The sequence below is a fragment of the Antechinus flavipes genome, chromosome 4, assembly GCF_016432865.1.
Source record: "Antechinus flavipes isolate AdamAnt ecotype Samford, QLD, Australia chromosome 4, AdamAnt_v2, whole genome shotgun sequence".
Taxonomy (NCBI): domain Eukaryota; kingdom Metazoa; phylum Chordata; class Mammalia; order Dasyuromorphia; family Dasyuridae; genus Antechinus; species Antechinus flavipes.
In genome coordinates this window covers 3718672-3744822 of record NC_067401.1, presented here as the reverse complement: position 1 = coordinate 3744822, position 26151 = coordinate 3718672, and the positions used below count along the sequence as shown (strand labels likewise).

Sequence of the window (26151 nt, the reverse complement as noted above, 5' to 3'; positions counted from 1 at the left end):
ATTTATTCACTTGCATTTATTTATTTACTTGTTTAGGAAAAAAGAAACTCTGAAATCAAAGACAGGAGCGCAAGCCGAGAACGCAAACAGAGAGAAGAGGGGAAAGATGAAGAAAGCAAACAGAGAGAAAAGGACCGAGACAAAGAACGGGAGAAGAGCAAGGAGAACGACCGGGAGAGGCACAAAGACCCTGACCGGGACAAAGTGAAAGACGGGGAGCGAGACCGAAATAAGAACAGAGGCAAGCAGGAGCGCGAGCGAGAGAAGAGCAGAGACAAAGACAGAGGCCCCAAGGACCGAGAGCTGGAGCGGGACAAGGAGAAGGACAAGAAGAACGATAGTGGGAAGGAGAAGGAACGATTGAAAGAAAGGGACAGAGAGAGAGAGAAAGAGAAGGGCAAAGACAAGGACAGGGACAAGCGGAGAGAGAGGGTGAAAGATGGGGAACACACAAAGGAACATGAAAAGGACAAAATCAAGGAGCAGGAAAAAACCGAAAAAAAGGTAAGAGCCTTCCGCAGGACCGGTCGTCTTTGGGCCTCGGCTCTGGAGGAGCGAGGTGGGCGAGGGAGGCCTGGACTCAAGGGAGTGCTGGGTGAAGTCGGCTTTCCTGCCTCCGCTCTGGGCCCGGAGTCCACATGAACTGGTGAATACCTGGTCTGACTTTAGGCTTTCATGAAATGGGGGCCTTCTTGGGCTCCCTGAGGCCGGGACTTGAGCCAGCTTAGTCCGATGTGGCATTGTGCCAGTGTTAGGGTCCGTAGACCTTCATCTCTGGCTCATCCCTGACTCGAGCGCCATTGGTTCCAGCTCCAACGCTGATTGTCATCATGGGCAAGTCGTAGACTGTCCCCTGAACTTCAGGAAGGTCGGGGACTAAGTCATCTCTAAAGGCCCTTCCACCTCAAAAGGTCAAGAGGTCTGTATTGCATTTGGTGGTAAAGGTTTCAGTGGTGTACGTTGTCTTTGTAGACTGTAGTAAGGAATTAAGAAGTTTTTAAAACAGGTACTTGGATTTCAGGCTCTAAGATTATTTCTTTTAAGACAGCAGATAAATAACAAGGTATCATTTAACTGGCGATCTTGTGGATTGAAATCATTTGACTTATTAATCTAGCTCAAACATTGTTAAAACAGAAAACAGAAGAGGTTAAAAAAAAAATCTGCGTTGACCTTTGTTAGCCTAGGAGATACAATGCAAAATGGATTTTGATGTTTCGTATCTTGTCTCAGGATTATCTTTCTGATCATCAATCCCTCTTTGGGAGAGATGATTTAATTATTGAGATAGAACCGGAGGAGATCTTTCAGATCACTTCATTTCAAGAAGTTAGGCCAGGCTCGCCACAGAACCTAAAGATGTTGGTCTCCTGGTCCTGTGCTGCTTACACTCTTCTGTACTGTGGCACCTCTTGTTATTAGATAGCAGAGGCAGAGGAGGTTCCATGAATTTGTACTAATTGTGGAACATAAATCTACGTTGATTTATTTCTTTATTTTGATCCTCAGTAATGGGTTTATTAATTTTTCCCGTCTCTATATGTTTTTTCTTTTTTCTTCCTAAAATTGGAGTGTATTTTTAAAAAATCCATTAGGGTAATTGGTTAAGTTTTTGTTTACTAAGATTTTACTGTAACCCCACGAGATCAAGAATTTTACTTTTAAATATTTTCTTTCATATGCCCCTTGAAAAATGGTCCTAGTGTTACGTTTTACAAAAACCTGAGTTCCATTATGACTTTTAGAATTTATAATTACATTCACATGTTCTGCAAACTTTCCCCTCTCCTCAGGAGGTTGTCTCACATATGGCTAAAGTCCCTGCGCTGTAATGGATGGCATTTTTCAGAATGTGGTCAGCGAAGAGAGACATTTTTCTTAGGCCCTTTGAAGTAGTGACTCATGGGCCCTGGCGCTGAGATGAAGGCCTTCTGGGGTTTCGTTAAAGGATGAGTCCCATCTACCTAAAAGGTTCCCTGCATTTCTGGAAAGTAACCGGGGCCAGTTGGAGCTGGAACATGTTGACTGCATTGGCCATTTCAGTTATGAAAAGGTTTTTAGAAGCTTTGAGGAAAAGAAAGAAGGAAGGTCTCCAGGTGGATTCTCGTCAGTGCAGCTTACTGATCATTTAGGGAATTTTGTGGAGTCAGGAGAAGCGTGAGGAATCCTTAAAGGAAGCTTAGTCAGGGTTGGATTATATACCGTGTGCTGCCTTGGCATTCACTCGATCTTGCCCATTACTGCTCTTGGCACTCAGAGCCCCGGCGAGGATGGTTTCCTGACGTAAAGTTCACAATAGCCTGTGACGTTGGTAATGGACGTGCTACCTTCTCTGGGCCAGACAGGTGAAGTGATGTTCCCCAGAGAAACATGAGAAAAGATATAACTGATCCAAAGTGAAAGAAGCAGAACAGTCTCTTCAGTCTCTTGCTTCACTGCTTTCTTCAGCACGTCATGTGTCCACAAAACTGGACTGTTCCAAATTCAGAATTTAAAAATGATCTCATTCCAGATCATTGCCAACAGTGCAAGAGGTTATTCATTTACAGTTCCTAACGTAGTCCAATAAAAGGTCTTTAGTCCATAGAGGTTCTTAAAGATGAAGAATCTGTAGATGTGGTAGGTCTGTGTGTGAATGCTGCCTTGGTTAAGAAATATTTGAATCCAATAAGAAATGTTCTGGTCAGATTAAACAAACCAAATAAATCAACACATTTAATTAAATATGATTGAATATATTTTTAAAGTAAAATTTTATCGCTATCTTTTGTTTTTACATCAGTTATATTTCTCTTCTCCTAAAGATCCATCCCTTTTAAATAAAGACGTAAAAAAACTGGGAAAAGGCAGGGAGAACAGTTCTGCAAAACTAACCAAAATATACAAACAATCTGCCATTATGTTCAGCATTTTATACCCATAAAAAGAAGAGGGGCAGGTTTGCAATATCTCACTTGAAGATGTAGCAGTGGGACAGGTTTAGTCATTATAATTTATAATTTCATAGCACTCAGTTTCCAGTTGCTTTGTTGTTCTTTCCTTTGCTATTGCTGTCGTCTTGGTGTGCACTGTTCTATTTATTTCTCTTTGCAGCCGTTCATATTGCTTCTCGGCATTCATCACAGTTGTCATTTCTTATAGAGTAGTAATAATCCATTACATTCATGTGCCACAGTTTGATCATTACACAGTTGGTGGGCTTCTACTTTGTGTCCAGTTCTTTGTGACTACTTAAAGTGCTGCTATGAATTTGGGGTGTATGCTTGTTCATGACTTCCTTGAGGTACATACAGAGCAGTTAGATTTCGTAGTCAGTGGGAGAGACATTTTAGTCACTCTTTTTGTCTCATTACAATTGCTTTCCAAAACAGTTGGACTGAAGATACAGTTCAGAATGACTGCAGATAAAGGACCTCTGTTCCTGGAAGGAAAGGGTTGGGGTTTTAAAGTCATTTCGATGAACTACTTGGCTGCCTTTAAGCAAATCTTGGGCCTCCCGTGGCTAACCTTGATGGTTTAAAGGAACCAGTGATATTGAGTGAAAAAAGTAGATGAGTTTTTAACCTACTTTAGCCACCGAGAGAATGGCTTTACTAAAGCAAGCCATTGGACCTGTATCTTAATTTCCTCAAAGGCAAAATACTTTACTTGTCCCAGAATTTTGTGTGACGATCAAACGAAATATATTTAATTTTCCCAGTTAGGAAGAATTCCTTTCCTTGCATATCAAGGAAACATAATTTTGCCAGGTTTTTTTTTTATATTAAAACATTGATTGATTGATTACAATACTTCAAATAGGATCTATATGAGAGCACTCTAAAGAGTTAAGAGCTCAATCCAGCTGCTACATATGTACCCCAAAGAAATCACGGTCAGAGTATACACCCAGTACTGCACCAGTTCATGTTAGAAATCTTTTAAAGGAACTTTTAAGCTCTTACTTACCTTGCAAGGTATTTATGAGGAAAACCAACAGTTCTCATTGGGTTTTTGAGATTCTTCTGTTAGTGTTTAAAATAATAACAACTGAGACCTTAACATTGCGTGATTGTGTGGTCTTACTCACTGGGAAAATAATTATCTTATTGTCCTTGGAAGTTCTGTGAAATATTTTGATGTCTTATTAGATGTTAAGTATTCTGAGGTAGAGGAGAAAAAGTGTTTTAATCATTTTATAGGCTGCAGGCACAGTGGAGAACTTGTCAAAAAAATACTCAGAGTCAACTGTGAAAGACCCCAGAATGGAAATGGACAGCGAGGTAAGCATGGCAAAAATGAATTTACGTACTTTATTGTATTAGCTGAACTCGCTGAACATGTAGTGGGGGACATTATCGGAAGACTGCCTTTGTTAACTTAGAGTAAAATTGCCTCCGCACTTTGCACGTGTGTGTGTGTGTGTGTGTGTATGTGTGTGTGTATGAGATAGAGGGAGAACATGTGCACACATCCATAGCTGAGGTTTTTTTTTTATTTTGTTAAATGTTTGGGATCCGAGATCATCTTCAGTGGAAGAGCTGGAATTTGATGTGAACCTTAGGGCTGCCGAAGGGCAAGCTGCCATTAACATGTGGTCCTTAATTTGCACAAATAAAATGGCTCCCTTTCTGAACAGACCTTGTTTCAGTGTTCAGTCTTCTGGTGCTTCAGGGGCAGTCACCATAGTGTTCTGACTCTTCATCTGCTCACGCTTGTGTGCCATGTTCCCATGACACACTTAGGCTCCAGGCCCTCAGAGGGGCTCTCGGCCTCTGCAGGCAACGCCATTGCTTCTCCCAAACAGGCTCTCCATCCTCTTCACCCCAAAAGCTTTCTCTAAACCTTTTGCTCCCTCCCCTTGTTTCCCCCATAATCCTATTCCTTTACTTCACAAGCTCCTCCTTCTCCCCTTCTACCTCAAAGCTCTTTCATTTAATCTCTCAATTTCTCTTCCTTTATTCAGTCTCATCTCATCCCCAAAACCAGCCCTTACATGACCTCATCCCTGTCTTCTCCTGCAGATTGCCTCCCCCAGCAGTCACATCTCCTTCCAACTCTTTCCCCTCTTCCTCTCCTGACTCGTTGTCCCCTGCCATCTCCCCTTAGATCCATCTCCGGTCTTCTTTTTCACCCTTGTTGCCTCTATATCTCTCTCTCCTAAGCTTTCCACAGTCTGACTAGTGAGTGCCCTCTCTTTTCTCCACAGTACCCAGCCATCCCTTGGTTGCCATCTCTTATGTTCTTTTTAGTGCCATCTTACTTGATGTGATGCCCTTGGAGGCTCTATCTAGAGCCCTCTTGTCTTCTCTCGTGGCTTATCCTTTAACTTGCATCTCTGTGATGAACTCTCAGATCTCATTATTCAAACCCCGTTTTCCCCAACTCCAGTCTCTCATTTCCAGGTGACTGCTGGACATTTCTAACAGCCATCGCAACTCAATATGTCCATAGCATTATTCTTCCCACCCTCAAACCCAGTCCTCTTTCAGACTTCATTGTTTCCATCAAGAGGACACTGTCCTTCCAGTTTGGCCTGCTTTGCCGACTCAGGAAAGTCCTCAGTCTCTCTCTTTTTTTTACTCCCCAGATCAAATTCATTGCTAATCTTATTTGATTTCAGCTCTACAATCTCGTCTGTAACATTACGTCTATTTACCCAGCCACCATCTTCATCCAGACACTTATCACTTTTTCTCAACTACTGTAATAATCTCCTTTTCTCCTCCATTGCATCCTCCATCATAGAGCCCCCAGGGTGACTCTGCTGAGCCACAAGCCCAGCCGTGTCCCGCCACCCACATTGCCTCCATCTACACCCTCGGTAAACTCTACTCGATCCCCTTTGCCTCTAGGACCAAGTACAAGGTGTCCCAAAAGTTGTAGTGAATTGTTAATACTGTTGAAGCTTGAAATGACCCTTTGACTTTGGGGACTTCATTTGGTGTTTAGAGCCCATATAATTTTTTATAAGCTGCCCTTCCAGACCGATTTCATGACTCTCTTTTGTGCCTGCCTGTGTTCCATCCGGAGGTGTCTGCCCCATGGACCTCCAATCTGACATCCATTCTTCTACTTCAGTGCTGGAATCTTCTCTCTTCACCTTCAGCTCATGATATCCCTAGATTTCTGAAAGTCTTGGCTCCAGGGCCCACCTGAGAGGAAATTTTTACGGATTTTCCCAGTTATTGTACTCCTATCCCCCCAATTACTGAGCATTTATCTTTGTACGTGTTGTTTCTTACATTAGAATGGCAGCTCTGAATAGGAATTGGTTCCCTTTTTTTGTCTTTGTAGTTCCAGCATTGAGCAAATAGTAGATGTTTGTAAGTGGTTGTTAATTTGAATTGAATTGAATCAAAATCTTTTTATAACTTGTAAAATAGCATGTAAGAGTTCCGGTAGGCCCCAGATTCACCTCTTGAGGCTAGCTCTCTGTACTTAGCTAGGGTGGTCCTCAGATGATAGGAATGCTGCCCATTACTGGCCCGTCACTCAGAGCTATTCCAGCTTGATGGGAGCTGACCGAGCTTTCGCTCCTCTGCCATACTTCAAGAAGCCAGGGTCGCCTCTACTCCATCACAAGGTAGGAAGATTTCAATGGACTGATCGTAGTGCTTTATTTTAAACAGTAAAAACAGATTAATTTGCCTAAGAAACATATTAGAATGAGTTTATTGATAACAGTGATAGAATTTCTCTTTCGGCAGCGATCTCGCTTCATAATTTATTTGAAATTAAATGTGCTTTTCAGGATTCTTTCACTTAACTATATTTGTATTAATATCAATCATTACTAGATTTAGCATTTTAAAATTCTGTTGGGTAGGACTTATGTAGGAAACTTACTGCCATTTTATACTATAAAGAAATATAAGGGGCAGCTAGGTGATGGATAGAGCACCAGCCCTGAAGTCAGGAAGACCTGAGTTCAAATGTGTAGACACATTTGAACACACACACACACACACACACACACACACACACACACACACACTCTTACTTTTCCAGTAGCCATCCCAACTCATCCATAGCATTATTCTCCCCATCCTCAAATCCAGTCCTCTTTCAGAGAAGATAGACAGACACACACACACACACACACACACACACACACACACACGCTGCTCAGTCATTTGTCTCAGTTTTCTTAATCTTTTTATCTTATAGATAACTTAATTCAGATCCTTATTTTAGTTTCGTGTTTTTAGAGGGATTTCTTTTCATATGAACCTTTATAATTTAGAAATTCATGTGTTGTCACATTTTCACCTCATCGTTTATTTATGAACTTTAATGGAAGATGGGGGCACTGAAAAGTGGGGTCAGTGCTCACTTCAGATTAAACACAGATCTCCAACAAGTGAGATCATGAAAGGGCTAGTCCAACTCTTCTACCATTCTATGATTCCTTGAAAGCTCGTCTTCATTTTAGAGCTCAAACCCAGCTGGGAGGGGATGAGTAGTTACTGTCACTCGAAAGCTCTAAGTAAAATGCAGCACAATTCTGTGGAACTCTTAGGAATGTCCCTTTTTTTTCAAAACAAAACAAAAAAGATTCTAAAACATAGTGAGTTGATCAGTTTTAAGTATGAGCACCTTAAAAACTATCAGCTTTAGTGTAAATCATCAGCATTTTGTCAGAATCCTCACAAATGCAGTTCCCCTTTAGCGGGGCCTCAGTATTCATTTTGTTTTAAGCAGTTCTATTTTTTACTTGTCCCAATGAATCACAAATTCAATTTCTGTTGTCCCTGTGATCTGCCCCCCTCCAGCAAATCCGTGCTTGTTTTCCACTTTGGAGAGGAGGGCTTGCATTGCTCTTGTTAACTGCGGTAAAATAAAGGAGAAGATGGGGAGCCTTGTCCATTGTGTTGTGCTGGTCCCGAATGTGGTGCAGCTGGAGTTTGGCTGCACGGCTGGTCACCGCCATGGGGACAGCCACGGCCAGGGGCTGTCAGGGCGGGCCTCAGCTCCAGGCCTTGCTGCAAGGATGGCCCTTCCTTTGTTGGTTAGTGGGCCTCTCGTTGAGCTTTGTAAAAGGGACTGTTATGAAAAAGTGAGATTTATTTCAATGGTTATAAAGAGTAACTCACCAGGAAAAGGGCACTTTGTTAGGGAGTGCCCTACTTGCCACTCTGGTGCTCTGGAAGACAACATGGCGTCTCTGAGGGGTGACTGTGCAAGGAGACTGGGGAGGAAAGCCGGGCCCTGTGTTGATGGCACTGCACTTTATATTAGGTGTCTGGTTGTGTGGGAAAATACCAATGTTAAAATAGAATAGGCTACAAAATCATCACTTCCTTGTCCTTCCATAATGAAGTCCTCCTCCAGGCCATCATCATAGCAGGAGTATTAGCTTGTGTACCAATCATTCCCAGGGCCATGTGGGATAAAATCTAAACTCCACTGGTTAGCTTTCCAGGACCCTCAGTCCCCATCTCAGTGGATCCTGCTCCCCCTTCCACGCTTTGCTGGCAGGCAAAGCACCCTTCTCTCTGTTCCTCATGACCCTTCATCTCGCATCTTCGTGTCTTTGCCCGCAGGACCCCCTTATTTCTGCTATACAGAGATCTGTTCTTCCTTGAACATGCCCCTCAGGGCCAGTCGTTTATATGAAGCCGCCTCCCAAACTTTCACTTCTTTGCATATGTTTGGATTGCTTAACTTGGTGCTGTATCTGGTTTTTCTATGTTCCTCTTATTTCCTTTGGGATGTAAGCTTTTTTCAAATAAGAGCTGTTGCATTGTTTGTGTTTGTATCTCCTGCCCCTGGTCTAGTGCCTGGTACGTAGCTGATACTTAGGAAGTTCTGGTTGAGGGTTTGCTCTGTAATCTCTGGATGGTTCTGCTATGCCGGAAAAACATCTGATCTTGGTAACAGATAGAGTCTCCTATATAAGAAGCAGCATTTTATCTTTAAAGAGCCTCCTTATCAATAGGACGCCCAGTAGTTGAAGAATTGGTTGGGTGGGGTAGCCCAGGAAACTCAGAAAAAATTCCTATGTCCCTTGGTCCTGTGGCAGTCCTTCTAGTTTTGACACGATAGTCCATGTAGCTTTAAACAGTCGATGAATGTTAAGTTGTAGTTCCTCAGAATAGGAAATTTGCCCGCTGATGAGCAGATTAATGAGCTACCTGAAGAACTGAACCGTACTTATATTAATAGTCTCAAAATGACCAAAACCAAACAGAAGGAAGTTGGAGCAAAGCAAAGAGAGGAACATATAAAAATCAGATACAGCATCAAGTTAAAAGATGAACGGGCATTTTGATAGAATGTTAACAAGGCACATAGCTAGGCTCTGGGGATACTTTTTTTTTTTTTTTTTTTAACTTAAATAGGCCAGACCTCAATGAGTTCACATTCTTCCAAGAAGGGACAACATGAGGCAGGTGACTAGAATATGTAAATGGACATAATGCTGGGCACTAATATCTTGGAGTGGGTCATATCAGGAAAAGCCTCTTGAAGAATCTAGCAATTGAGCTGAAACTTGAAAGGCAGCCAGATATGCTAAGAGTCAGAGGAAAGGAGGGAAAGCCTTCTAGGGGTGAAGGACAGCTAATGCAAAGATGGAAGGTCATGTGGAAACTGTAAGTCAGTTACTTTGGTTCGAGTGTCGAGTGGAAATGTGAAAGCAGCCTAGTAGGCCAGATCCAGTTGAGAGCGATTGCATGCTGGGAGAATAGGCTCAGATCGTGGATTTTTTTGAGTAGGGTAGCCATTTGGTCCAAACTGTGTTTTAAGGCTTTCAGATGTGTAGCTCTGTGGAGAGCTTCAAGACAAGGTGGATTTGAGGACCAGGCAGGTTCTTACGATGGGCCAGAGGGGAGGCATTGAGGGCCTGCACTTGCTAGGGTAAAGAAGGCCTGAATAGAGAGAAGGGACTAAGAGGAGAGATCTTGTAGAGTTGGAATAACCAGCCATGGGAGGTAACTGCATGGATATGGGAGAGGCGATGAGTGGGAATAAGACTCCAAGGTGTCTTGGACTGTCCCCAGATATTGACTGGACGTGTGCTGATGATCTTGTTTAAATCGGTGTTTAGCAGGATGGTTGAGTTTAAGGAGAAAGAAGAAATCCTGTTTTGGGTGTGTTTGCAGCATCCGTGGGATAGCCAGGTGAAGATGTTGAGCAGACATTTGGAGATGTGGGACTTGAGCTCAGCAGCAGAATCTTCCGTCCTTTTGTCTTTTGGGATTCATGATGAGCATAAGGATAAAGATCACCAGAAGGATGAATTGGTCAACTAAGAACATCAATCAAGCACCTACCTTTGGCTGGGAAGTATAAGAAGCTGTGAGAATATAGTCTCTGCCCTCAAGGAGCTCACATTTTATTTATTTATTTTTAAATAATAGCTTTTTATTTTCAAAAAACATACAAAAATAGTTTTTAATACCCTTGCGAAATCTTGTGTTCCAAATTTTTTTCTCCTTCCCTTCCCCCACTCCCTTCCCTAGACAACAAGTAAGCCAGTGTATGTTAAACATGTTTAATTTGTCTATACATATGTCCACATTTATCATGTTTCACAAGAAAAATCAGATCAAAAAGGAAAAAGAAAAAGAAAAAAAAACAAAAAGTAAGCAAACAACAAAAAAGGTGAAAATACTATGTTGTGATCCACATTCAGTCTCTATAGTTTGCTTTCTGGATACAGATGGCTTTATCACAAATTTACTGGAATTAATCCAAAAAGTTGAAAAGAGCCACATACATCAGAAGTGATCATCCCATAACCTTGTTGTTGTGTATACAATGTTCTCTTGGTTCTACTCACTTCTTTAGCATCAGTTCATGTAAGTCTCTCCAGGCCTTTCTGAAATCATTTTGCCGATCATTTATTATAGAATGTATCTATAATATTTTATTCACATACCATAGCTTATGTACAAAAATTTTAAATGGACATTGTTTTAAGAATCATGTTGGGAGAGAAAAATCAGAGCAAAACCATGGGAGAAATTAAAAAAAAACAAAACAGAAAAGAGAAGTAAACATAGTATATGTTGATTTACATTCAGTCTCCTTAGTTTTTTTCTGGATCCAGATGGCATTTTCTGTCCAAAGCCCATTGGGAGTTCTTTGGATCACTGGACCAGAGAAGAACCAAGTCTTCCATAGGTGATCATCACACTCTCTCTGTTACTGTGTACACTGTATTCCTGGTTCTGCTCGTTTCACTCAGCATCATTTCATGTAAATCTTTACAGGCTTTTCTAAAATAAGTTTGTTCATCATTTTTATAGAACAATAATATTCCATTACTTTTATATACTATACTTATTTAGCCATCCTCCAACTTCTGGGCTCACTTTCTGGTTCTTAGCACTACAGAAAGGGTTTCAACAAACTTTTTTGCACATGGTAGCTCCCATTTTAATAGATACCAGATGATTATAGTCTGTGTACCACTATCTCTTGTTGAGAAGTAAGGAACAGGGAATGTCTTCAAAGAGCTGGGTAAGATTCCCCAAATGCAGCCATCCTGTAGTTTCTGCTCAGTGACTTTAGCATGAGGAAGGTAGGGGTAAAAGAAGAGGAGGAGGAGGAAGATAGCAAACAACCTGGATGTGAGAAGGAAGCAGAACAAAGACTTGGGGGTCGCTCAATGCCTCGTGCCTCCCCATCATGATGATACAGCTGAGTTGCTCAGTTACCAATGACCTCTGATTGGAAAATAGAGATATTCTTGGGCTGTCATGATTTTCTTAGTAAGGGGCCCCTGGTACCCTCCACACACAACAGTCCTTGCTTTAGCAAACCTGCCCAGTGGTCGTGTCTCCTCTGCCCAAAGGGAAGCCATGATCACCTGAGCGTTTCAGAGCATTAGGAAGACCGTTCTGACATCAGACTTAGCCGTGCTTCTTTGCAGCTCCCCCATTGCTAACTTGATCTAATTCTGCCATCTTTAGTCATCACAGCCTAATCGCCCTCTCGCTGTAGCTCTGAGATGCAGGTATCATTGCTCCAGAAGTCTTTGTTTCTTCCGATTAAACATCTCCATTTCTAATAATTGATCTTCATCTGGTCTCATTAGTCCTTCACTATCCTGGCTGCCATCTTCTGGAGCCTTTTAGCTACCCAGTGCCCTAGCCCTGGCATCCTGAGTACCCTGCTCCAGATATGTTCCAGCCCCTTCCATATCAAGTGTTCAAATGGACTACAGATGTCCAAAGAGAAGATGGATGACTGCAGAGATATTGACCCTGAATTTTATTGTAGGACATTAAGCAGTATAAAAGAGGTGCCACAGAATTGACATAACAGTTTAGAACACTAGCTCATTTATGAAATCCTCTGGAGAGCAAGGTAGTGGAGTTTGAAGAATTCTGCATCAGCAAACCATAAACAGTGAGACTGAGAAACAAGCTTGAGGAATCGTATGAAGGAAATTCATTTGCATCCCAGCTGAGTCACGCTCCTCTTGGAGAATTTGCAAATGAATAGCAAATAAGTGGATGTGGAATACATTTATGCATCTTTTTGTTAATTTTCATCATCAGTGATAGAAACTCACATTTAGATCCTGTTCCATCAGGCTCTGTTATGTGGGAAGTAGAAATGATCCTTCAGAAGATAAAATTGAGAACAACCACTGGACCTAACCAAAGATGTACTGAGAGCCTGAGAGCCTCCTTGCTGGAGCAGGGACAGCTATTGGAGAAGGACCTGTAGGCAGCATGTCACCTTAGTTCTTTATCCCTCTTTCCTCCAGCTACTATTTTCTGAATTCTTGGAAGAGTTCATACTAAAATGTTTCATTCAACACTCCTTCAGTATCTAATCCCTGGCTTCTGCCCATGATAACAAAGATAGGAGACCAGTCTATCCTTCCTTCCTAGCCCTTTTCACTCTGCCCCAGATATTTTACTCTAGACCTTTTTCCTTCCTTTGTATGAGTTAAAATATCCCCATAATAATTCTGCCATTTTTAGTGGCCACTCTTTCTCTTTTGTGAAAGTGTGGACAGCAAAGTACCTCAGGGAAGGAAAGCTTTCAAAAGGATGAAAAAAAAGCCATGATGATATTAATATTCAATAAAGGTAACTGAGAAAACTTCACTTGCTGTGGAACCACGTGCCTCTTTTCTCATCGTTATAAAATCTCTGGACAAATTGTCTTAACAGCATATCAGACACATCTCCACTTCTAATAATTGATCTTCATCTGGTCTCATCAGGTCCTTCACTATCCTGGCTGCCATCTTCTGGAGCCTTTTAGCTTTAACATCATCAGCCATGAAGGAAACATGAGAAGGGAGAAAGCAGATTTTCATAAAGGAGTCTCTCAGCTCGTTACATCTTTAGGCACAACGGTAGAGTCTGCTGGGATATGGGGTCTGATCACAAAAAGCATTTGACTTTAGAAGAACAAAATGAAGCTTCAGGGCATTCCTACAAGCTTGAGTCTCACATGCCTTTATCAGAGTTCGTGCAAGATGTCTCACAAATTGAGTCACAGAAATAACACTAATGAATGATGTCAAAGAGGATGCAGAAAAGAAGAGAGATGATTATTTGAAGAACTGGAGCTGCTGTCTGTCATGGAAGATGTCTTGGTCCAGGTCCATATGGGAGAGGGTGAGTTCCACCAGATGCTCTTGCTTGCAGGTAGGGCTAATTACCTTTAGAGAACAACCTGGATAAACAAAAAGATTCTTTTTCTCTGCACAACTTCTCCCTTGATTGAGCAGAGTGACATTTGTTCAGTGTATAAAATCCCCTTTTGAAAATGTGGCTCATTTTTCCCTAAAAAGCTGATGAACCTGTTCTTGTGACTTAATTGTTTAAGGACGTTTAAACTGCATATGTGGCATCTCAGCCACTTAAGACATAAAATCCCCAGTGTACAAGTAGTCATAAATTCTCAAATTTGACATATTCCCTGCAGATTTAGAAGTCAGTCCATCTCCCTGACCTGGGGCACATGCACATGAGACTAAATAGAACTGCATCCTCCAAAGCCATCTGTGCTAAATATTCTTTCCAAGTTACTGTTAAGTTGGGTTCCTTTCATAAAATCTTAGATAATACGTGAGCATTTCGTTTTATTCTCTTATTTCCTAAGGACTTTAATCACTTTGGGGCTCAGAAGCTGTGATTCTCATGGCGGAGATGCTTCAGTATTTGGAGCTTAAGCTATCAGCACAGAGTTATCCATTAACAGGAATAGCTACAGAATTTTCACCATCTCTAGGGAATCCCACTCTGAGCTCTGTGATGGACCAGCACATGTGTGTTTCCTTCCTTGCTTGGATTTGAGTTATCCTCCTAGTTTCATCTTCCTCAGAACCTTATATTATCTCATCACACACATGGAAGATGGCAAAAATACATATTTTGCTCTGCTGAGCCAAGTTTTGGCTTTTTAAAATAGTCAGCAAAGGATGAATAGCATAGGATCTTCTCTTCTCTGAACCTGAGTCGATTTTGAGACTCTAGAAGATGTGCTTTCTTACAGAACATCATTTATGAAGGCCCGCCTTTTCCCTTCTGGTCTTTTCATTACAGACTCATTTGTAGATTGTGCTCATGGAGATTATAGGCATTTGGTTTGGTGGTTGCTTACATCCTCTCAGTTGTTACTGTTGTTTGAGTCCTTTGGTATTTTACCTTCTATTAGATACCTTGGGAAATGATCCCTGGTATTTTCAGAACTGTTGCCCCCAGTACAGATTTCGTCAGTGTACAGTTGCCCTTCTCCAAGTCGTTTTTCCTTGATTTTCTTAGAAGTGGGACATTTCCGATGTTCGTGTTTCAATTCAAATACAATTCCCCTGTGTTTTTAATTGATAATAGTTTTGTTATAGAAATGCTTATTTGATGACTTTTCCTTTCTGTCACTTGGTTTTCAGGACAGTGATTTCCTTGAATGGTTCAGGCCAGGGGAGTTGTGATTACACACAGGATCTTCGTAGAGTTACTGTTTCTTCTACTTTAGTATTGGAAAACCTTTCCTTAAACTAGTTCGAGCATGGTCTGCTCATACACAGAAAATTTATTTGGAAATGATTCTCACCTTAATAACCAGTAGCTGGATCTCTCTTAAGATATAATTCAGTTTTCTTCATGTTTGCCTTCCGCATTCAGCACCTTTGTATTTTCTGCTTTTTTGTTTGTTTGTAATTTGTAATTTGTATAGATTTTTTTTTTTTTGTTTTGTTATCACTTTTCATAGTCTATTCTCATACTTAACCACGGAACAAAAAAAAAAAAAGAAAGAGAAATAGTTAAGAAAATCAGCCAGCTTATCATCGGAGTCTCCATCAGAAGCATTGTTCATTAGACACATGTTCAGTAACTATTCCCTCACCTTTCTTAAGAAGAGAGGATGTATGTTGCTTATCTCTTCCAAGGCCAAGCTTCTTCTAAAGGAAGGCTTTTACAATATTAAGGTGCGAGGCTTCTGAGTCACTTAAAAACTTAAACCTTGTTTATTTTTTACTTTCAAACCAGAAAAGTATTTTCAGAGAAAAAATTTGGGGCCATCGACGTTTGTTCACACCTTCACATTACTCTCACTGATTGTGATTTTTTTGGTCAGACATACAAACAGGAATAAAATATTGAACACAAAACTATAAATTCCCAATATTTTCAATTTGTTTGAGCCACCAGTATTTTGATAAGAGTTCATGTGTGTGAAGGTGTGTGTATGCACACATAAATACAATTAGGGAAGACTGCTGGTAAAATATTACTAATAATGACTTTTTATTTCACCAGATTTTACTATTCTTTCATTTTAGTTCTAGTCTCTAAGTCTAGCTCTATTCTTTAAATCACTTAAAAAGAAACATCATACCTGTTTAGCCAATGAAGACATTTCATTAAAAAAACCTTCCACATCAATAATCAATATTTTATTTATTTTAAAAAACAGCACTTAAAACCATTTGTTTTAGAAACATTTTTGATTTCTATTTTGTATCAGATTGTTTGACTGTGACATGGTTTTGCACGTCACTGTGCTTCTAGGTCACGAAATGGAAAATTATTTAATCATTTCTTTAAATTTATAATGACACAAATGAATATAAAACTTGGGTTGAAATTGAATTTTATTTTGATATTTTAATGCCCAGAACATGGACGATCACTGAACACTTCACTTGGGATTTGGACCACTTGCATTGTCAGAATGGACACATCTTTATATTAATGTATCTTTGGAAGTAATTGTTTTATGTGAAATTTAGTTTAATGTGAAAATTAGATTTTATTCACTTATAATTTGCAATGCTGTTGATAGTAACTAAGCTGAATATTGTTTTGCATCATTCTCAAAAAAAGGCTTCATTATCAGTATTTTAGGGATAATGTTTAATTTGCCTAAGATTAAGACTATTTTTGAGCCCTTTAAAAACTTATTCACATAAAAAATATTAGAAAGTAGTCTTATCTGTTGATTTTGTTAAGGTAGGTATATAAAATATACTTAGCAATCCTTTATGCCTGCCTTGGACTTATTTCTATATTTCAGATCACAGTGTATTTGTCTAAAAAACCTGTCATTTGGACTGACTTCCTTTAGTCTGACCAAGGAGATTTTGTTATTTTATGTTCTTCTTCTTTGAAGATTCATTCCTAGGGTTCCATTGGTGATACTTTAAAAGGAATAAACAGGTGCCATCACAGCCAACATTCTGGGGTTTGAATGAATATCTTGCACCTTGAAAACTTGGCATTTGCTTGGGTTCTTTTGCTTTGTCCTTTTTCTCCTTTTGCCAAATGAACGGTTAGCTGTTCTTTTTTATGAAAGTTGGAATCACAGAATTATATGATAAGGTAAAATACCTAGAGCAGGGGTCCTCAAATTACAGCCCACGGGCCAGATGCGGCAGCTGAGGAAGTTTATCCCCCTCACTCAGGGCTATGAAGTTTATTTAAAGGCCCACAAAACAAAGTTTTTGTTTTTACTATAGTCTGGCCTTCCAACAGTCTGAGGGACAGTGAACTGGCCCCCTATTTAAAAAGTTTGAGGACCCCTGGCCTAGACAATGCTCTTATTTGAGTCACTTAATTCGGCTCCTAACCAGAGGTTCTATAGTTTCATTTCCTTTTATGGCACTGAACTGCATAGAGATCTTGTTAAAAACTTGTTTATGTTAAGCATCCAATTTAAACTTCTTCCTATAGTAGCAGAAAGAGATTAGACAGGCCAGAGGGACTGGTACTCTGTGCACCTTGCTGCTTATATATGCTCACAAAGGTTGCAAACCAGCATTCGTGCTTTCAAAATCACTTGTAAAACATGGGTTGCTTTTTATTGTTTTCTAATACTCCCCTTTCTCTTTTCTTGAAGGTTGACCTTGCCAATCGAGTATCTAGATCGTTGACATCTAAAGGATCAAGATGGCGATCCAAAAATTCAGCAGAAGGTACTTTGGGAGCTCTGGTCTTTAAAAATGTCTACAGTGTGCGCCATTTGTGGGGGTTCCCTTCTTTTCTGGGGATGATCGCAGGGGATGGTTTTAATGAGAAAAGAGCTTTCTATCCATGAGCACCAAAAATGCAATAGGAGATAGCTCCAGAAGATATTCTTGAGGTGTGTGGGGGAGGATCAAGGAATGGATGACAATCTATGGAGGAAGTCTTCATGCAAGAGACATGTCTCCTCTAAGCAGGTGCATGTGTCTGCATGTTTGACTGGGCACATGGTTTGGCGCTGACGGTCTTTCGGATGGACATTTGTAGTGGTGCGTTCAGTCCCAAATAGGCTTCAGGACCCACACTGACTCTGCTGTCCAAGACGGACCACCAAAGATTAACATCAATTACAAGGACAAAGCATGTCTGAGGGCCGATGACGATAGTTCCCAAACCAGTCGTTGTTCTCTGAGCGTGTGTTATGGGAAGCTTCCATCAGGCAGAAGCAGGTCCGGACAGGCTGTAGGGAGTTTGGGGTCATTTTCTCACTTGTGCTAAGTGCTGGGTGAATGCGGAGCCCGGGCTTGGCTTCTGTCCGGCCTCTGGGAGAAAGCGATCTTGGAGCTTATGTGTCTGAGCTCAGGGCCTCCTCCCAGACACTTCTCCATTTCTCTTCTCTTTACCACGAAGATGATAGGCCCAGGGATTAACGATCACTGACTCCCGGCATGACTGCCAGGAAGGGCTGTCACTTCTTCTCCCCTCACCCTTCTCAGTCCGTCCTCCCCCGGCTGACAAGCTGAGGTTTCTGACGAGCTCCGGAAGCTCTGGTGGTTCCTCCTATTTCTGGAGAACACAGAGCTTAATGGCATCTGACTCCTGTGCACCGCCCCCCACCCCCACCCCCAGCTTCTTGCCAGAGTCGCCCAGGCTGCTGCTGCCCAGGCTGCCACTGACCAGGCTGCTGCTGTCCATGTGTGACGTCCCTCTGTGTGCCTTTGCCAGGCTGCTGCCCAGATGCTGCTGCCCAGGCTGCTACTGCCCATGCCTGATGTCCCACTGTGTGCCTTTGCCAGGCTGCTGCCCAGATGCTGCTTCCCATGCATGACGTCCTACTGCGTGCCTTTGCCAGGCTGCCCTGGGCCTTTGGATGGGCTTTGTTGGCTGGCAGCTCCCAGTATCCCAGGCTTTCTGCTGAGCATAGCTCAAATGCTGTTCTACCCACCCCCCAGGAAGCCTCAGGCCCTAAGACATTCTTGGGGATGTACCTGACATATGTTCCCCCCAAGCCTGCCCAGTAGAGACTGTTTTTGGCTGGGATGCCCAGCGCCTGGCACGCTGCAGGTGCTTAAGGAGTGCTTGGGGGATGCTTGCGTCCTGGTGCTGGTCGGAGCTGTCGCTGCCCGCTCGCTGCCAGGCTCTGCCGCCCTTTGGTAGAGCTCTCCTTCCCCGCGCTCTCGGCAGGTCTTGGCTTCCCCCTCAGGGCCGAGCTTTCCCACATGGCTGATGAATGAATGCATGCTGGCATGGCTCCCGCTAAGAAGCTGAACATTGGCTCTTGTAGTTGACTTGGATGCTATTTGGCCCTCGCTCCTGGCCCTGAGATGGCGGGAGCCACATTTTGTTTAGAAGAAAATGCGCCTTTTGCCCACGGATGTGCGGGTCATGTTTGGTTATGGATCCGAGGGCTGAATCGCATCCTCGCTGCATCCATGTCAGAAATGGGTACGTGACCCTCGCGGGAGGGATGTGATTCGTCCGTGACTGGACAAGCGCTTGCGTCGCCAGACTCCGAATGCCACGGGCCGGGCTTCCCTGCGGTCAGTCTTGATGCTGACTGCAGAATAGCGGCTGACTCGGTCTGTGTCTTCCTCCTTGTAGAACTTGGAGTGAGTGGGATTGCAGGGATAGAATGGAAACCTGGTTTTCCTTTTGATAAAGTAAGGAGTCTGTCAACATTTATTAAGCACTTTCTGTGAACCAGGACTGGGCCAACTCCTGCCTCTATAAAGACCAAAGAGAGACAGTTTTTGCCCTTGATGATTTTACATTCTAAAGGGCCAACAGGCAGATTTACAAGCATGAGCCTAATATGTACTAAAATGCACACCCAGCCAGCTGAGGGGCAGCCTGGGAACCAGGATAGTAGGGGGCCCTGAAGGGGCAGTAAAAGTAAGGCCGCTAGGAGGAAGGCTAGCCCTGGAAAAGTCCCAGGATCAGTAACTTGAAGGGTTTTTCCTCTGACTTCTTTGTCTTAAATTGATATGGCCGGAGCAGCCCCTACATAGAACTATGTTCCTGGCTCCCTCCAGGGGGCTTCTCTGCAGACACCCGAGTCTAAAAGGCGCTCCAGCCTAGGAAAGCCCTGCATCGCCCGTGAGCCTCTGGGGGCTTCGCTGTGGCTGGCAGGGCTGGGGGAGGGGAGCGGGGGCCTGGCTCTGGGAGGATGTTAGCACCTTGGCTTCCTGGCAGGCCCCAGGCCCCCTTTTCTGTGAGGACATAGCTGGGGCAGCCTTTGGGTGACAGGCAGAGCCGCCTGGTGCCCGGGGAGAGAAAGGGCCTCAGTGTGGGCCTGTGGCTGCACCATCCGGGGTCTCGGTGCCTTGGGCCACCCTTAAGGCTGCTGGTTGTGGAAGGTGCCCCCTCACATTGCTAAAGGAAGTTCCCCCATCAGATCACTCATCAGAGAGTACAACCATGGCAACAGCCATAACAACAAACACCAAACTTCAGTTTGTATTTTCACATCAGAAGGAACAGAACACAGAACAGTTGAAACTAGACTTTTTCCCAGGGAGGGGGGTGGAGAAAACCCCGGAGCTTTCCCCTTCTTTTAGCTAAAGCCACGGAGCTTCCAGTGCTCCTGCGAGGGGTCTGCAGATGGGTGACCTTGGAGCCCCGCGCCCTGACCGGCCCCGGTGTGGATTGCAGCTGTGGCTGCTCCTGGCCTCTGTCAGAGGGAACCTGGCCTCAGGATGTGACTGTTGTGGCCAGAGCGTTCGAGCAATGCCAGGCGCAGCTTTCCCATGGGATTGTCCGTCCCTCTGCACAAGCCCCCCCGGCACTATGTCAGTCACTTAGCTGAGCACCCTGTTCTGGATCCTTATTTAAATACTGACAAGTCAGCGGTTTGGAATAATTAGCACATTTTAACACTTTGTGTGAAATGTTTTATGTCAGGAAGAAGGGAAGATAATGTTGCCTCAACTAAGACTATTTCAGACCCATCTGGGCTGGTTAAAGAGCCGGAGCAGCAAACGGCGTCACCCGAGATAGGTAAGGAAGTCGCGCCGCTCAGCTCTGACTGTGCTCACGTGCCCTTCAGTCTCATGGACTGTGTTGGAGCATGTTCAATGTCAGGAAAATGGGCTAAATGATCAAAAAGGCCCAAGAGTCCCAGCCCTTTCAAAGTGCCCCCTTGTGGGCTTTCTCAAGCACCTGCTGCCTTATCACCTTGTCCACCTGGGTCGGACAGGCTTGGAAGAGCAGGTTGGGGGCCACAAGCCTTACCTGTTATGTGGTATTGTAAGAAACAGGACATTAAATGGGTGGTGTTCATAGGGCAGGCTAGGAAAAAGGGTTCCAGAGATTCTGGGCTGGGCAGGCCCTGGTGCTCAGTGTGTAGGGGTGAGGGAGCAGTGCCAAGGGATGCCCGGGTGATAGATCAGGCGGGTCTTACAAGTTGGTCCCTTGCTTTAATCCTCACTGATGACAAGATCTGAGTCTCTGCCTTCTCAGAAGCCTTATAGTCTCCCCTTTCTCTGTCCTGCTTCCTGTCTGCAAGCTTGCTGCTTTTGCTTTGAGATTCCCATGACATGGAGCTCATTACCTTCCCTAGCAGCCCCTTCCCTTTTGGGCAGGCTTCTGGGAACACTGAGCCTAAACAAATTGGGTTATATATTTTACTCGTTGTACTCAGTTTTCTTCTGAAGTGAAGAAGAACCAGATTGTGTCCTCCTGCTCTTCCCCACCCCCCAACAAGCCCTTCAGATGCTTGGAGGCAGCTCTTGTGGCTCCCCTAGGTCTTCAGTATCTAAAAGATCTATGAGAATTTCCTCCCCTTTGCTTTGCAGTTTAAAATAGTCTAGTGTTGTTGATTCTGCTGAGAAAAAAAGGTCTCCAGTCTTTCCTCTTGATTCAGAATTGGGAGCAGATCTTTATTCCAGGCTGTTTTGTCTGCCGGCAGGCTGCCTCCTACCTCAGTTTATCTTCTGTCTCATGTGGCATAGCTGGTTCCAACACTTCTGCTTCTTGTGACTTAACTATCCAGAACAAAAGCTGGCCCTGCAAAGAGCTCTCCTCTGGCCAGAACTTGTCCGGCCCTCAGTTTGCCCAACTCGACACACCGTGTGGCCATATCTTCTAACTTTAAACAGACTATCTGTTGAGGTGCTCATCTTCCTTGTTCGAAGGTTCACGGTGCCCATTAACAGCAAAGTCGAGACAGATTATCGAGCATTGTCCTATAAAATCAGCACCCAGAGCCCATGTCAAAAAGGGGTTGTGGGGGCACAAGGCAAAGGAACAAGTTCATCCTTCCAGGGGCCTTTAGAGTCCAACCCAGAGCTCTCCTTAAAACCATCCTGGAATGGAAGCAGGATACTTTGACTTTTAGATGAGGGAAATGAGCCTCATTCAGGACATAGCAGACATCTGGTCCCAGAAGTGGGTTGGGCCTTATTTCACAATCTATTTCCCAATTATGTTTAAAAAAACTCTTCAGCATTCTTTCTTTACATTGTGAGTGCCACAGTCTCTCCCTCCCTCCCGCTTCTCCCCGAGCCCATGAGAAGGCAAGCAACATGATAGATTAGTTTTATAGGTGAAGTCGTGCATAACTTTTCTTATTAGTCATGTTGTAAAAGAAGCACACACACAGAAAAATGAAGTTAAAAAGCTATGTTTCAGTCAGCACTCAGGATTTATGGGAGCTCACTTGGGAAGTGGATGCATTTTTCACCATTGATTCTTTGGAATTGCCTTAGATCCTCATCTTGCTCAAAGTAGCTAATTAATCGGCGTTATACCATCATCGTGTATGTCATTCTTGTTCTGCTTACTTCCCTGTGCATCAGTTCATATGGATCCCTCCAGGTTTTTCCAAAACCATTATTTCTTATAGCACAATAGGTAGTACAGGGAATAGAGCCAAGCTGGGCTTGGAGTCAAGAAGGCTCATTTTCCTGAATTTAAATCCTAGCTGGGTGATCCTAGACATGTCACTTCATCCTGTTTGCCTCAGTTTGTAAAACGAGCTGGAGGAGAAAATGGCCAACCCCTCCCGTATCTCTGCCAAGAAAACCCCAGATGGGGTCCTGAAGAATCGACAAACTGAAATGACCAGCCAATATTCCATCACAATCCTCCGTCCCATCTTGTTTAGCCATTCCCCAGTGAATGGGGAATTTTCCAATTTTGGTTTCCAATTGTTTACCACCACAAAAAGAGCAAAAATTAGATTTTACAAATAGAGCCTTTTCCTCCTTCTTTGATCTCTTTGGGATATATACCTAATAGGAATATTGCATTTCAATTCTTTTAGTATTTTCAAATTGTTAGTTTGTTATTTTTTATTTATCAAATATGAATTATTTCTTTCCTATCTCCTTTCATCCACAAAAAAGAAAGGATCAAAGAAACTACCCTTTTATCACAGAAGCATAATCTCCATGGGTCCCATTCAGATACATCTTTCTCTTCCTTCATTATTCTTTATGATCATCAGCACATTTTCCAGTATCGTGGTTAATTATCAAAAGGATGGAGATGATAATGACGATGATGACAAAAGAAAGAAAGCTCTTAGATCTTTCAGAATTGTTTTTATAAAATATTGGTGTTACTTGTACACTATCTTCTTGTTTCTGTTTGTTTCACTCGATATCAGGCCAGCCAGATCTTTCCATGTCTCTTAAAGAACATCCTATTCTTGGATTCTTGGATTACATCACGACATTCATATGCTGTAGTTTGTTCAATCGTCTTCCAGTTTTGTTTTGTTTTTTTGCCACCACAAAAAGTGCTTGTATAAATATTTTTGTGCATTGAAGGCCTTTACCTCTTTCTTTGATCACTTTGGGGTATAGGCCTGGCATAAGGTTCTGTTGAGACAGGAGAAGACAGAGGTCCTTGATGCTAGCATAAAAGGCAAGTACATTGAAAGTTGGCTCTCCCTGCCAGTGAGTTTTTCAGTAGGAAGAAGAAAAGATCCTTCAAATGAAAAAAAAAAAAATGAGGAATTAAAAGTATGATTTTTTTCTTAATTTATGCTCTGTGCCCTAAAACAAGTCTTTATATTTGCCTTCATAGCTCACTTGATAATTATATTTGTAGTATTGTTTTGATTTCCTAAATGAATAGCTATCTGAAATAGAACATTCAAAAACAACAATTTCTTTTAAGTAAATACTGTTTGTCATTAACTTTTAGAAGTTTTCCATTCTACTTAGTAAAGCTTCCTTTTCTGATATTTGTAGCATTTTTTGTATAACATAGCTTCTCCTGTTATATTCTATTTCTTAAGAAAATGTTAAACATTGTATTAAAATTGTGCTTTCACTAAGAAAAAAAATGAGGATCAGATTTCTTTTTGTCTCTCCTTCTGATTTTTATACAAATGGTTAATGAATCAGTGAACTCTCCAGCCCTCGGTTTGCCCAACTCGACACACTGTGTGGCCGTATCTTCTGATTTTAAACAGACTCTCTGTTGAGATGCTCAGCCCTTGATGTCGCTAGGGTTGGCTCCTGGGAATATTCCCCATTGCTATCCCTTGGGACATCAGCTGGCTTCTCTATTTGCTACCCTAAGACTGTCCAGTTACCTGTGCCAGCTTTAAAAAGTATTCCATTCTTCTCCTCTCTGCCCTACCCGCCCAGTCTGGGAAATTGCTTAGGAACTACCTGCCCCATCCTCAAGACTATTGTGGGAAGAGAGAGGAACTAAATCCCAACTTGGAGCAAATAGTTTGGAGGAGAGGACAACCACAGAGAAGGGGGGATGGCCATTTTTGACTGATTAGCAGGATGTAGGGATTCAGGCAGAGTAACTTAGCTGAGGCCCGTGCTGGCTGCCTGTCTCCCCGTACCAAAAGCAGGGAAGATAAAATAAGCGTCCCCCACTCTTGTCACCGGAAGCTGCTCTTTACTGAAGCCTTTCCAAGCAAACACTTCCTGCCGCGAAGAAACCTTAGATAAATAAATAATAGATAAATAACGAGCTAATAATAGAGGGCTAGGGCATTCAGCTATGATTGCAATTGAATTGATTGGATTGCAGATTACACCCTTAATTGCGTGTTCTAAACTATTTTATGTCAGGAAGAAGGGAAGCTAATAATAATTCAGCTAGTGTTTCAGACGGCAGCCCAGCTAGTGTGTGGCATGAAAACACTGAGCCAGAGCCGACAGCCAAGATGAAAGGTAAGACTCCACTCTGGCTGCCCCTTTCTGGAGTGACTAGGGACTCCTCTCTCACTCTGAGCTCTCCCGGAGGCCCTGGCCATTGGAGGGGCCTCCCAAGGCCTTCCTGAGAGAGATGTAGGGGCCGCTCGGCCGATGTAAGGCGTAGCGCTGCAAGGCAATTGGAGCCATCAGGAGCTCCAGGTGACCGACACAGGCCCGGCTTCTGTCTGGCATCGTGCCCGCTGGGGGCCCAGCAGAATGGGCAGTGTCTTGTCTGTTGGAAGGAAGAAGCGACCTTGGGGCTTCCTAGCCTCAAGTCCAGTCCTCTCCCGGCTATGCCTTTGCTTTGAGCCCCAACCCTGGATGGCGCATGGCGTCTCTTTGGCAGCGCTTTTTGACGTCATTGTGGGATTTGTTGCCAACCTCAAGGCAAGAGCCACTAGACAGTGCTTTGAGCTCCCCGCAGGTTCATCTCACAGTCAGAAAAGTTCTTATGGTCTTTTAGCAAGAAATCTGTTTTCCAACACAACAGCCTTTGAGCGCTAGCTGGGCCAGTGTGAGAATATGGGCAGTTTGAACCCTAAACCCACCATGTAGGTGTAGAGGTGTAGGCTATTGGCTATTCAAAACTGTGAGTTCTCAAGGTCATTTTTCTGCATTTTATTTACAAACAATGCAATATTCCTCAGGAAAACTGCTCTGTCTTTGATGAATAACTTTGGAGTGAGAGCATGTGTCCCCTTCATGAAAATGATGAACAGCAATTTTTTTGATCATTGGGTATTTTCTTAATCAACAAACTCTGAAAGTGTTAGTACCATGACTGGGGGGTGGGAGGGAGAGCCTGCAGCATTTTTCAGGGTTAAAAAGGATATTAAGAGAAATTGGGAATAACTTCTTTAAATGGGATTGAAAATAAATATATACCATTTGTGAATAAGAGAGTGTCACTTGTAGAATAAGTACCTTACATGTAAATGTAATAAGATACTGAGCTTACAAGAAAGCCTCTTTTTGTCTTCATCCTCTCCCAACATGTGGATGAAGCTTTGCCAGTTCAGATAAGTGAGATAACAAAGGACTTTATTTCAATTCTTATTTTAAAAATATTTTGGCAACTTGATTGTATGGATTCCAGAACTGGAACAGTCGACCCCCAGATTTCTTTCATTATTAGATGTGGTTTCTTGCCCTGTTGCCTAAGCAAGGAACAAAGTAAGCAAATTTTCTTTGAACGTTGAGTTATATAAACCAGGAAAGAAATGGGTACACATACACACACACACACACACACACACAGAGAGAGAGAGAGAGAGAGAGAGAGAGAGAGAGAGAGAGAGAGAGAGAGAGAGAGAATAGCCAAGTTTTAAAAATCGCTATTTATTTGAATT

General features: G+C 42.8%; 1 protein-coding gene across 9 annotated transcripts in view; it reads left to right on the top strand.

The window, feature by feature from the left end:
* TRAF3IP1 (TRAF3 interacting protein 1) overlaps positions 1–26151 on the top strand; it is a 63278-nt gene that overhangs the window by 10695 nt on the left and 26432 nt on the right. For 2 of the 9 annotated variants that reach the window (XM_051998745.1, XM_051998744.1), the window contains exons 5-9: positions 37–504; positions 4182–4262; positions 17293–17368; positions 20538–20633; positions 24677–24778. In XM_051998745.1, the coding sequence (XP_051854705.1) occupies positions 37–504; positions 4182–4262; positions 17293–17368; positions 20538–20633; positions 24677–24778 (823 nt within the window). The remainder of the gene's footprint in view (positions 1–36; positions 505–4181; positions 4263–17292; positions 17369–20537; positions 20634–24676; positions 24779–26151) is intronic. The other 7 variants (XM_051998748.1, XM_051998747.1, XM_051998751.1 and 4 more) reach the window with 4 other exon arrangements.